Genomic DNA, 13,666 nt, shown 5'->3' with positions numbered 1-13,666 from the left:
TCATTTCTGGATCTTCAATTCTATTCCATTGATCTACTTGTCTGTCACTGTGCCAGTACCATGCAGTTTTTATCACAATTGCTCTGTAGTACAGCTCTCTTATCACCAGCATTGGTGTCTTTAAGACTTCTCACTGCTCAGCTCAGCTTCCCAAGGCTTGTTTGTTTGTTCTGTGTGTGCATGTTCATGTTGTGTAGGCACACATACTCAATATGTCCACCCACAGGGGTAAAAGGTTGATGTGGGGATGTTTGCTTTCATCAGTTGCTCTCCAGGTTATTTTTTGAGACAGAATGACTTCATTTAAGCTAGGCTGGATGGCTAGAAACTTTTAACAATTCAACTGTCTCCATCACCCTGAGTTCAGTTAAAGATACTTGTGGCCATACTTAGCTTTACACATGGTTGCTGGGAATTTGAACTCAAGTTTTCATGCTTGCATGAGCCAACACTACAAACTTCACAATCTCCATAGTCCTCACCAGGCTTTTTAAAATCAAAAGAAAATGACTTCCATCTTTCTAGGTCCCTGGCAGGGGTTGCTTGTACTGTAAACCCTATCCTTAGAGCTACTTCTGGGACCTCTCTGTCCCCAAAACAGCATGTGAACTTCCCACAGGAAATTACTGGGTCACCTATGCTGGCATCAGTACTGCTCTAAACAGTTTGAATGGGTGCTTAAGAACTTAAAGTTGGAGACTGTTCAACAGGAAGATAGAGGATGCTGTAATTCAACCATTTTCATGAAAGTATATGCAAACTGTTTTTTTTAAACCTTTCATCAGTACCAGGATATCTTAACTCACTATCACGCCCTCAGCACGGAAATTTTAAGTTTCTGTTTATAAACAGCTGTTGCTAGCCCTGATCAATATAAAGGTATTAGCTGATCCTCTTTGCTGAGCCTTCCTGCGTCATTGCCTCTTCACTGATCTAACTCTTAATCACAGACTCTAAAAGGTATCTTCATTCTAGCTTCCAGCCACATGGAGAGTTATAAAATGACCTCCTTAAATACTGAAGCTATAAAATACTTATAACCTATATAATCTATGCTCGATAAATGTAGGACAATTCAGAGTATAAATGAATACATGAATGAGCACATTAGCAACTATTTCCAGAGTAGACCAAAGATGGGTTTCTAACATCATCCTCAAAGCAATATTCTGTAATCATAACTGTAGAATTGGTAGTCTCAAAGGGTCAACAAGTAGAACTCACTTATGAACTATATTATATTTCAGTCTTTACATAAATTTTAAAGAAAGATAAAAACCTTCAAATTTGGCATTAATATGCAGAATACAATGTGATGTTGGTTGACTGAGAATGAGTAATGAGTTACTCTTTCAAAGGAACCCAAATATTATTCATTGAAAACTTTCAAGCCCTAGGGTCTTGTGGATAATTCAACCACCATTGCTCAGTGAAAGTGGGGGAAAAAACCCAAAACAAAACAAAAAACAGAACAAAACAAAACAAACAAACAAACAAAAAAAACAAACTGTTCTCATCTGCAATAAGGATGCCTATGAGACAGGCCTATCAGAGCACTAGGCCTACCCAGTCTGTTCTGCTGTTTCAGGTTCTTGACAAGTTGGCAAGTCATGGGCTAGGCTTCTACAAAACAGTATAAACCAAAATACTTCAATAAGAATGCAGAGGATATTTAAACATAGAGGAAAAGCAGAATGCTCTAATGTCCTGGAATTGAAACTTAAATGTTGTTCCAACTGTAGGTGACATTCAGACAAGCCACAAGATTTGCATGAACACAGGCTGTCCACACCTCCTTTTGATCAGGTGCAAATACTACTCTTTAAAACACAAAGGCACTAGACATGACCTAGTCTTCCACAAAGCCACCTGATGGTGACAGAAATGCAGAAGCACCTTTATGATGTCAAGCATCCAACTGTGTCTGCCAACCACTGCCTGCTCCAGAAGACTCCCTCAGCTTGAGTTCTCACTGAATCAATATCCTCTCCCATGTGTAATTAAGTGGAAGACAGGACATTCCTCTGCAGTCTCCCCACAGTAGAAATTGAATAAAATGGTCTCTAATGGCGACTCACCAGCAACTGTTGTCTCAGCTGAGAGAAATATACTAAGAAAGATCTGCTATAGCACACAAGTAAGAACATGCACACACAATGATACCCCTATTATACCCAGAAAAGTATTATAGTCTATTACAGTCAGGAAAATATTGCATTCCTTTTGTAGTTATGCAGCTACACGACAACTCTCTTCTAACACTGCTTCTGCCACAGATTAATTTCTCCTGTTTGTTTGCTAAACTCCTAATGGTGATTCATAGCTGCTCTTAAATCTACATTATCTATAAAACAAACCAAGATGTTAGGTTGGAAAAGGCTGCTGTGGTTCCATATGTAAGGATCTGAGAGTCAAGATCGTCTTTCATTGATATACACAGTTCCCTATATACTCTTCCTCATATTTATGATATAGAAATTCCAGAAAGATGTGATGTGAAAATAAGGCTAGAACTATTATTTCTCAATGTGGCTGTAGAAACCCAATGACATAGTGTCCTGCAGCTAAACAGGAACTGCTGCCAAGGACTCCCTGAGCATAGACTAGATTAGGGATTTCACTCAGCCTTTTGTCCTGGGTCAGGCCCCAAGAAAGAATTTGGGAAAATCATGAGCATAGAGGTGTGAATGACTATTATTACTTTCTAAATTAAATGCACTTAAAAATCACAGGTAGTTAGAAGTCAGTGACTAGGTGAAATTTTATCTTGTGTACCAATGAGGTATTCTTATAAAATTGAATGCTAATTTCCTCCAGAGAGGAAGTGCAGAAGACGAAGGATTTGCATACTTTTGGAGCTAATAAGCATTATTTATAATTTAATAAATCAGTGTAAAATGTGTTTTGAAGAATCACATTATGAAATCATTTCTAGCAGAAAGTGACAGGTCCAATCCACATTTTAAACATCTTGATAGTAAATTAGAGACCTGGACACATAATGTAGGTCACCACTGACAATCTCTACCCTGCCTTGCATTATCTTATAGAAGACTCATGCTTTTTGAGTAGTTTGCGTTTGGAGTAAAGCTGATTGAAATTCTAAAATCTGGATTGACAAACTATGCGTAGTGGTTGTGCCTGGCACTGATTTTAGAAATATCAGCATACTGATGCACCTTTGTTTGTCTAGTTTCTTTAGTGAAGGAGGCACCATGCTCAACACCTGCAATGGTACATGCACACACAGCCTAAACTACTTATTCTCTGTCCCTGCACAGTTAAAATTTGCTGAGCTGCTCTAAAATTATAATGTTCTGACTGCAATATTACCTCCAGTTGAGAGGGGTTGGGACAATGGGGAGATCTCAGCCCTTAGGCTGTAGTAACATCACAATTTCACTACTATTTCAAGGCTGTGAATGTTTGAAAAGTATAAATACTTATGATGATTACAGATAAGTAAGGGTAATTTATAATGGTGGCTATTCAAACTCTCTGAAGAAGTTTCCTAATAAAGCCGACTCCACAATCAAAACATCCAACTGCTAGGCTCTTGCTCATTACAGAACAAATAATGCATCTCTGTGGTAGATGATAAAAGGATTTTTACAAATTATTTTTTGTTGTTTGTGTTTATATCCATACATACTGGTGTGCACTTATGTGGGTAGGCACATGAGTGGCAGACACAAATTGACACATGAGTCTTTTCTCCATTGATCTAACCTTATTTTTTGAGTCAGGATTTGTGATGGCCGTTCTTGATTGTCAAATTGACAACATCTGGAATTAACTAAAACTCAGCTGACTGATGCACCTGTGAAGACTTTCCTTCATTAGATCCTCTGAAATGGGAAGACACACCTTTAATGCAGATCTTCTGAGGTGGGAAGATCTACCTTTAATCTGGGCAAGACCTTCTGGTGGTACCCTATACAAAGGACACAGAAGAAAAAAGGCTTTGCTCCTTCCCTGGTTCCTTTGATCTTTCTTTGGCAAGTTCTCTTCACAAGCATCAGAGTCGACTTCTTCCAGAGTCTGACATGTAAACACCACCTGAGATAGCTAGCCTCCCAGCCTGAGCTACTGGATTCCTTAACTTTCAACTTGGCAGATAGCCATTGTTGGACTAGTTGAACGACACTCTGTAAGCCGTTCTAATAAATCCATTACACACACTAATACAGGGTCACTCACTGAACCAGGAACTCAGCAGTTTTCCATGCTGGCTGGTCAGTGAGCTCCAGGAATCTCTCTGATTCACTAGGACAAGCATTACAGACAGGGGCTACAGTCCCAGCTCTATTACATGGCTGGTGGAGAGCCAAACTCAGGTTCTGGTGCCTGCATGGCAAGCGCTGACCAATTATCTTCCAAGCTCATTTTGTTATCTTTTTAGTAGAATACAAGAATTTTTATGAGAATTCAGTAATGCAAACAGTGTATATTGAAAGCAGCATTCATGTCAACTGAATTCTAAAACATTTTGGGAAAAGCAATTACTTTTATAAAGATTGGGTTAATAAAAATATACTCTCAGCATACTCTGAGACATTGTTGTCAGATGAAAGCATTATCAAAACATTACAGAGGCTTAAAAATCAAGAAAAAAATGCATGTATACAGCCTGCTTTTGAATATACAACATAATGCTATCTGTTCTGCTTTGTTCTTAGTGCTTACTCTACAACTATATGAATACAGGGTGTTCAATTTCCCTACTTATGTTATCTAAGTCCTCAACACTTCCAAATACATATTACAGAGTTTAAGCTCATCTAAGTAAATATACTGGCTAGTCTAAGTTACATTTCTCACCTTTTCATTCTGTAAAATTTTACGAAGCATTAACCCCTTCATTTCTAACTAAGATTCTTTAGAGTTTTTAATTTTCTTTGATTTTGCAGTGTTTAGGATGGAATAAGCCACAAGAAGCAAATACTGAGCTAAAATGCTCATCCTTATAATACTTAATACTTTCATAACTACAATGAATGAGCCAGAGTCATTCTGAGTTGGGGTATGCCTCAGTGGTATAGAGCTGGGCTGGTATTCGCAGGACCCTAGGTTTCATGCCCAGAAAACTAGTTATCCTGGTTATGGTGATGATGGAGAAAAGGCCAGCAAGTCAGACAGTGGATTAGTCTGTCATTAATGCAGGAAATGAGGACATCAGTCTGCCCCTTTGTACTAGCATTCTACATAGTCTCAGAACTTAGCACTTGTCAGGTTTGAGGCTTTGCTGTTAGGATCATCAGTTGTCGAGTAACAAGCATATTTTCCCATATACACAACAAGCACCACAGGAAAAAGTAAAATGAGAGCTCAGAACATAATTTTTTTTATCCTATAGGAAGCCAGCCTGGCTTACCAAAATACATGGAGGATGTCTTAGACATATGCCCAATAACATATGCAGAAAAAAAAAAAAAAAACAGGATTTGAGATTTTGCTTGAACCAGGGAACAGAAGAATGCCCATTTGGGGAGAGACTGCAGGGCTAACTCTTGGCTCTTCTCACCTGTATGCAAAAGAAGTCTTTTTCTGGCTCCACATGAAGCAACTTGCCCAATGGGATCATATGTGATTTGGCAGTTTATTTTGCCTTGAGCTTTGTCAAATGTGCATACATATACACGGAGGCGCACACTCTATTTTGCTATTTTTTTATTCTAAAGCTTTTGATGATCTCAACAGAAGGCCAAGTGCTGCCAACTTTGACTTTTTTTCTGCCTTTGTCTCTGGAATCAAGTATTCAAATTTTCATAATTTTAATATCTTGCCATTGCTTTAAAAATGGCAATTCCTATAGATTAAGTCCCGGATATTCTAGGAACTTATCCTTGTGCCAAATGAGAAATTACTGAAATGTCACAAACTCAGGAGTTATATTTAGGACACACCGAGCTTTGGTGTGTATGAGTAATGCAACCTTTTATAGTTTGGATAAATTTAATTCTGCATGCTATAATTTCCTCAAGTATTCCAAGTGTAAACTCACAAAGGGAAAGCCAAAGGCAGTGATTAATTTGTTCAAAAATACTAAGATTTTTACTGTATCTCAGTCTAGTCCTTCTGAGGACTAGACTAGAGTGAGGACTCTTAGGGCAGAAGTAGGACATCTAGGCCTGTTCTCTTCCACTGTTTTCTGTGGATTAAGATGCTTTAACAGTTCAATGGTGAGAGGTTTTCACAAGGTAAATTGCTTAGATAAGATACATTATGGTCTTTCTATCGTGTAGCCAAGTAGAGGAAGAACCAGGAACTTGGAGGATATCTTCTTAGTAAGATTCGGAGAATCTTAGAAGAACAAAATCAGAGAATATAAATACTTTCATGTGGTAGAGTTGGTAGGTACCAACGTCTCTGCTCAGGTACCATGGTCAGCTGACAGCCTTAGCAGCCATTCTAAGCTCCAGTAAGCCAGAATAAATTGTGTTTTCTAAAATATACACAATGTTTAATGTTACGATATTTCAAATGGAGTTATTAGTAACATTAACTGATAATTTTCTTCAAAATGTGTTAAATTGAAGTATATAACTTTGAAAAGGAGAATTGCCTTAAAAACTTGCTCAGAATGTTAGTATTCTCTCCTTTTTATTTGCAACAGTTCTAAGAGGTACAAGGGCAAGAAATTATGGTTCCCATTTTTCCCCTTCACTGGTAAGTGACTTCAAGAACCCAGAGGTTGTTAAGTGGGGAAACTCAAAGCAGATGCTGCTCTTCAGGCAACAGACCAGCAGACTCATTTTGGATACAAGAAAGGTCAATGCTTTTAACTTTGTTCACTGAGTTCATCTGAGGTGAAGCTTAAAATGTCAGTTTGAAATTACTTTGCCTGCCTATCAAGTAGTTAAAGATCCACATTCTGAATATCTGCGCTGACTGTGGCATGTTTAACTCATTCATTCCATTTCCTGCTCCTTGTTGAAAGGTAACTCTGTCGTATAGCAGGCATGGCTTTAGAGGACTACATCTCTATCTCATACTCTCAGTTTGGATGACAGTTTGAAATGCAACTGCCTCCAAGTACCTTGAGGAGTAGACTGGGGTGCAATAACAAGAACATGGGTAGAAATGGTAACATCATTCACATATTTCATATGAAATATGAAATTATCCACAATTACTCATCTAACACACATCTCCTCTAATTAGTACTTGCCTCCATTTCTAAACTGTTTTTAGATGCCCCACACTCTTGTTTCTCTGGTGTTGGGGTTTTAGAGTTTTATTTTTCATTATATATATGAATCTGAGTATAGAATCATGTGAGTCTGGCTTACTGAGGAGGTTAGAGAGGCTGCTGGATCACCTGGAGTTGAAGTTACAGGCAGATGTGAACAGTTGAGTGTGCTGGCAACAAAAGCCAGCCTCTGCAAGAGGACTATGTATTCTTAACTCTGCTGAGCCAACTTTATAGTGCATCTTGTACTTTTTCTAATCTACCTACCCTCCTCATTCTCGAGTCTGTATGCAGAATAGTTTCGAGTATCTAAATAATTGGAATGCCTTTGACAAAAATTATTGAGTCTTTCATGTTCCTCAAATGACCCCCTCCCCAACTACTGGCATGTGTACTTTATAATCTGTTGTGTTTAACAACACTACAAAATTTCATTGACTAGTTTTTATTTAGCATAAAACACAAACATGTAATTAGATATGGTTGCAAGCTTTCCTAATGAACAAGATGTATTCTAACACCAACACAAAGCTGGCAGAATTCTTGCTACAAGAGATTGAGGTATTGAATAACCATAAGCAAAAGTTTCAGAAATGCAGTCCAGTGCAGCAACCCAAATTCCGAAGGGTTTTCCTGGTATCCATCAGAACTGATAACCTGAGCATTCTGAGAGAACAAACCAACAGTCAGTGCTAACTCCGGTAACAACAAAAGCACACTAGACTAAGGTGAACGCACCCCTCCACCCAGGCTGCCTGCATCTCACTCACCTATGTGTGTCTGGGCCATGACATCTGCCAGCCGGTGTGCTGCCCCACTGCCCCCACTCTGCGTGGAAGAGGAGGAGGTTGTTGATGTGGTAGAGCCATGGATGGCCTGGCTGATCCAATGCTCCATGTTGATGCTTCCCTGGCTAGAAGTGGGGGTTCCCTGGGAATCACCCTGTACTGAGCCTTCATCTTCTGAACCGGAAGAGGTATCTGTTTTCAAGAAAAGATTTGACCTGTTAAACAGTGTAGCAAAGATGCCCACCCCTCAGTCTCAGTCCCTTTCCACACACTACCAAGAATCACATCAGAACAATTGCTTTTGGCTTCAAACATTCTTGAAAAGTTATTCAGCTCTCCAAATACAGTTTTTATATGTATTAAGTTTCATAACTAAAATGCCTTAAGTATGCTATAGGAAATTTATCTGGACATCTCACATAGGCAAAGATGCTTGACTTTCTCAGTTTAACTCTTTGGGAAGAAGCCAGTATCTTCTTTGTACACATAGTTACAAAGTTACAGGATGGGACACCATTTTCTAAGACATTCTTGAGCTGCTTCCACTAGTGTTGCTGTGAGTCCTTCAGACTAATTTTCTGAACTATCAATTATTTTTAGGCTTAAAAATAAGAACAACAAGCTGGGCGTGGTGGCACACACCTTTAATCCCAGCACTCAGGAGGCAGAGGCCAGCCTGGTCTACAAAGTGAGTTCCAGGACAGCCAGGGCTATACAGAGAAACCCTGTCTCGAAAAACCAAAAACCAAAACAAAACAAAAATAAGAACAACATAATTACAAGGCTCCTCAAATTTCAAGCTTTTAATGAAGAAATGGCAATTCAAAAAGAATTCACTTTAAAGTACACACACCTTATCCTCATCTCCAGTCACTTACCCACTTTGTGCTCTGTCTCCACCTTTAGAGCTCAGTACAAACTCCTAACATCACATTTTATGCTCAATAAAATCTACTCACTTTTATAGCATTCATATACTAGAAAATGTTCTCATATTTAGTTGGTTTATCTTTCTACATGAAAAAGAGATAACCTAAGGAAAATGTATATTATTCATGAAAGCTAACAGGTATATTGTCACTCAATGTGTCTTCAGTCAGCAACAATGGGTTAAGAATGAATGCCTGCAGTGTTTGGTATCTAATCTGCAGGGTCAGACTAACTTAGGAACCTAGCAAGAGATGAGTTAGGTGCTACAGCAAGAAACACGAGAGATCAGAAGTATCTGGCAGGACAGCACAGAAGCAGCAGCATTAAGAACAGCTACACTAGTTTATCAGTATCCATGTGCTCTACATTTTATGTTAAAAATGTTAGAAAATTCCCTTTAGCATGTAATTTTTATATAACATTATTTATATAGAGTGAAACTTAAACATTTTATGTATTTATCTTTAAGACTTTGAGAGGTACAAAAATTACAGAATTTTTCATATGTCCCTTTCTAGTCAATCTTTCATTTCTTACAACATCCCTATCATCTTTCAAGATAAAACGATAGCATAACATCCCTATACAGACACAAAATCCTCCACAAAATAATAGTTAACTAAACAAGCAACATATAGGACAGATGATACACTATAACCAAGTGGTGGCTAGAACTGGACACTAAGACCCACAATTAAAGTTAAAGTAAGTATTTAAAGGTGAATTAATGTTACTAATACACTAAAGGAGTGGCACCATGTGGTATCCTTTAGTACCAGTATTTGATAACATCAATTTAAAAACATTCAACAAACTAAGAATACAAGTGAAATTTCCTCAAACTGTTGAAAGTCCATCAGTAAAAATCCACACCTAGGATTATATTTAGTAGAAAATGACTAAGAACATTCCTCCTAAGGCTGAGAATGAGGCAAAGAAATCCTTATCACTTCTAGTGAGCCTTATTTAGAAGGTTATACCCAGTGAAACAGATCGAAAAAACTAATTATAAATACCCCAATCTATAAAGAAGTGTCTTTATTCACAGATGGTATAATCTTGTAAATAGGAAACTAGTACAAATCCTCCAAAATTCTCAGTTATTGAAAAAAATGGGCTCCTGAGCTCTTTGAGTACAATGATTTAGTGCTACCAGATGGAAATAAGATATTTCACTGGACCTTCTTAGGTCCTGTGGGAGTACGCTGTTATAAAGTGAGACTAGTCGAGTGTTTTGGCTCCCTGTCTTCCCAAGGGATCTCTCTCTCTCTCTCTTTGTAATAAGATGTTATCTACCCTACTGTAGCATAGCTAGAAAGCCCTCACCACAGGCAAGCAAATATTGTAACTTTCCTGTGACATATGTCAGCCATTTAAAATAAACCATACAGCAACAACTATTTTACTAGTCACATAAAACACAGTAATTTGGAAAAAAGAAAGTAAACATGCCATTACTTTCAATCATTTTAGATGAAGAGTTAAGTTTGTGGATCAAATTATGCCTACTGCTTGTTTTGTAAACTTTTACTGGGACACAGCACTTCCATTCACTGACATACAACAATGGCTGCTTTTACAGTACAATAGCAGAGGTAAGGAATATGAAAATCTATTGAAGTGAAATATTGTATTTTAAATTTAAATTACTCACACTCTACAAGTAATACCCAGTGACTCCTGTTTCAGGATACCATCTCAACTGATTGACCAATTTACTGATTTCTTCCAAAATACAATAATATAGTATATTAGTACTTTAAAGATTTAACAATATGCATACACCTGTCTTGCAGAAGAAAGATCTATCTAACTTCAGTTATAACTAAAATATGTAATATATTCTATATGGATAATTGAGTAAACTTTTATAAGGCTTTGAGTAATTATAATTGAGTATTGATGAAAAGTCTAAAATACTTCTTAATATAGGTACAAACATAATGATGTCAAAAATTTTCCCTTACAAGTTACTCAGAAGCTGTTTATATAGAGTTTGGTTCACAAAATTGTTACCTCTTGGGCATATACCTGAAGGACTCTATGTCAACACTACAGACAGTCCCTTGCCAAAGTCACAAGAACCAGGTTATATGATCAACTTATGTATATTCTTCAAGAAATGAGTGAATAAAGACTATGTGGTTAGATACATATAACAGACTTTTATTCAGCTGCAAAAAAAAAAAAAAAACAAAACAAAACAATAAAATAATGACATTTGCAAGAGAATGGATGGAGTAAAGAGAGTTTATTATGTCACAGAAATAAACCATACTACTCAGAGGAACCTGCATGTTCTCATTCACCTTTAGAATCTGTGTGTGTGTGTGTGTGTGTGTGTGTTCTGAAAGAAGAGAAGGTATTATAAGAGGAGGGGATAAGATCTAAAGGGAGGGGACAAGAAAGGGCAATGGGATATGTGTGACATAAAAGGGAGTGAGTGATAAACTGGGAGAGTGAAAGGGATGAATCAGAGGCAAAGGGGGATTAGGAGGACACTAAGGAGGATGAACAATTACAATGTACATTGCAAATGCTGTGATTGAAACCCATATTGTATTCTGACTTAAAATTTTTTAAGATTGTTGCTGCTCAAATAGTTGTCAATTAATTCTAAGGCAAATGTGGCACACATTCAAGAAGCAGAAATTCTGAAGGTGTTGCTCACCTGGGGGAGTGTAGGCATCCATGGAGGTCTGTACAACCAGGGATCTTCGTTTGGAAGGCATAGGTACTGCCATTTTTCTTTCTTTGTGTTTAGCAAGAGCTGCCTGGACAGCTTCTGTATGAACATCTGAAACCAAGAGAGACCCCAGTTATTCCAAAGTCTTAAGAGCAGAGCCGGCATCCAACCCTTTGTCCCTGTAGTATATTGGACTTTGTACCTAAGCTCAGAAATAAATGGGTAAAGGAAAGCATGGTCGTTCTACCAGAATGAAATTCCCAGTGCAAAGATACATTGATTAATTCACTTTATTAGAATTGAAAGTATATAAACAAAACATTGGTTCCAGAATGCTTGTGGCTTTTCGTAAAATGAATGGACCTTGACCATTACAGGCCACCTGCCCAAGCTTGGTAACTCCTTCCAATATACTGTTAGATGAATTATGAACACCTTATAGCTCACTACAGTCAGGAAGTGTAAGCTACAATCCAGGCACTTTGTTAAATATTTTATACTTATTAACCCAAAATATCATTTCCACAGATATTACTGAATGCCAATTCTACGTTTTCTTGTTCCATGGCTGGGGATGGAAGGGAAGGTGCTGCATATGCTGGACAACAACTTAGCACTCAACTACATCCCTAACCTGAATGAACGCTTACACTGTAAGACAACATCTTACAAAGGACTTAGGGTAACAAGACAGAAGCAAGCACTGAGTTTCAGAGTTTCATGCAGCAATTTTCTTTTCTCTCTTTCTTAAAATTTGTAAAAAATTTTTTGATAAGTTACTTAATAAGAACTATAAGGTATAACGCATATTTTTATTAAAAATATATTTTTCCATACAATTTATTCTAGTTGAAGTTTCCTCTCCAACTCCCAGATCCTCCTGACTCATCATCCCCCCTCTCTTTCACATGCACAGAGAGAGAGAGAGAGAGAGAGAGAGAGAGAGAGAGAGAGAGAGAGAGAGAGAGAGAGAAACAAATAGGTATCTAAAAAATAATAAGATAAAAACAGAACAGAAGAGGTCAAAACAAGCAGAAGGAAAAAAGCCAGAGAAAGCACAAGAAACACATACAGATGCAGAAATGCATACTTTACACGCACAGAAATTCCATAAAAATACTGGAAACTACAATATATACACAAAAGACTTGTAAATAAAAAAAGAAAGAAAGAAAGTATGTCCAGACAAAGTATTATCAGACAAAGAACCCCTATAAATGCCACTGGTTTGTTTTGTGTTGTTGGCCATTGGCTGCTGGGCATAGGGTCTGTCCTCAAGAATGGTTTGTACACCGAGTGAGACTCTATTGGAGAGAACTAATTTTTCCTCTTTAAGCAGTTATCTATTGGAAATAGCTTCTGGGTTAGGGATGGGGACTTGTGTTCACTTTCCATCTCTGCACATTGTCACACTATGGATATGGTTTTGTTCCTACCTACTGCAAGAGGAAGCTTCTTTAATGATGGCTGAATATCATTTTATTGCTACCTTCCTTTAGCAGAAAACTAGTATTTGGATTATTCCCAGGTCCCTGGCCTCTCTAGTCTCAGGTTCTTGGCCACCTTGGCAGTGTAAAGGATGGGTTATATCTCACCAAATGGGTCTTAAATTCAATCAGATATTACTTAGTGTCTTAGTTATGACTTCTATTGCATTGATGAAATACTATGACCAAAAAGCAAGTTGGGGAGAAAAAGGATTATCTGGCTTACACTTTCACAGAACTGTTCATTATTAAAGGATGTCAGGGCAGGAACTTGAAGACAGGGGTTCATGCAGAGGCCACAAAAGGATGCTGCTTACTGGCTTGCTCAGCCTTCTTTCTTATAGAACCCAAAACCACAAGTCCAGGGTTGGTACCACCCAGAATGGGCTGCCCCACTCCTCAGCTAATTAAGAAAATACCCTACAGGCTTGCCTACAAGTCCAATCTTATGGAGTCACCTTCTTTTTTGTTTGTTTTTTCTTTTTCTTTTTCCTTTTCTTTTCTTTTCTTTTCTTTTATCTTTTTTTTTTTTTTTTTTTTTTTTTTTAGACAGGGTTTTTCTCTTTAACAACTATGGTTGCCC

At 37.7% G+C, this 13,666-nt stretch overlaps 1 protein-coding gene across 6 annotated transcripts in view; it reads right to left on the bottom strand.

Moving 5' to 3' along the window:
- Positions 1-13,666, bottom strand: part of Dip2c (disco interacting protein 2 homolog C) — a 391,262-nt gene that overhangs the window by 128,564 nt on the left and 249,032 nt on the right. For all 6 annotated transcript variants that reach the window (XM_021215980.2, XM_029547700.1, XM_029547702.1 and 3 more), the window contains 2 exons: positions 11,582-11,707; positions 7,963-8,172 (listed from right to left, as the gene is read on the bottom strand). In XM_021215980.2, coding sequence (XP_021071639.1) covers positions 7,963-8,172; positions 11,582-11,707 — 336 coding nt within the window. The remainder of the gene's footprint in view (positions 1-7,962; positions 8,173-11,581; positions 11,708-13,666) is intronic.

The sequence above is a fragment of the Mus pahari genome, chromosome 16 (assembly GCF_900095145.1).
Source record: "Mus pahari chromosome 16, PAHARI_EIJ_v1.1, whole genome shotgun sequence".
NCBI classification, from domain to species: domain Eukaryota; kingdom Metazoa; phylum Chordata; class Mammalia; order Rodentia; family Muridae; genus Mus; species Mus pahari.
Note: the sequence above shows the minus strand (reverse complement) of the source record. Positions and strands in the feature narration are given on the sequence as shown.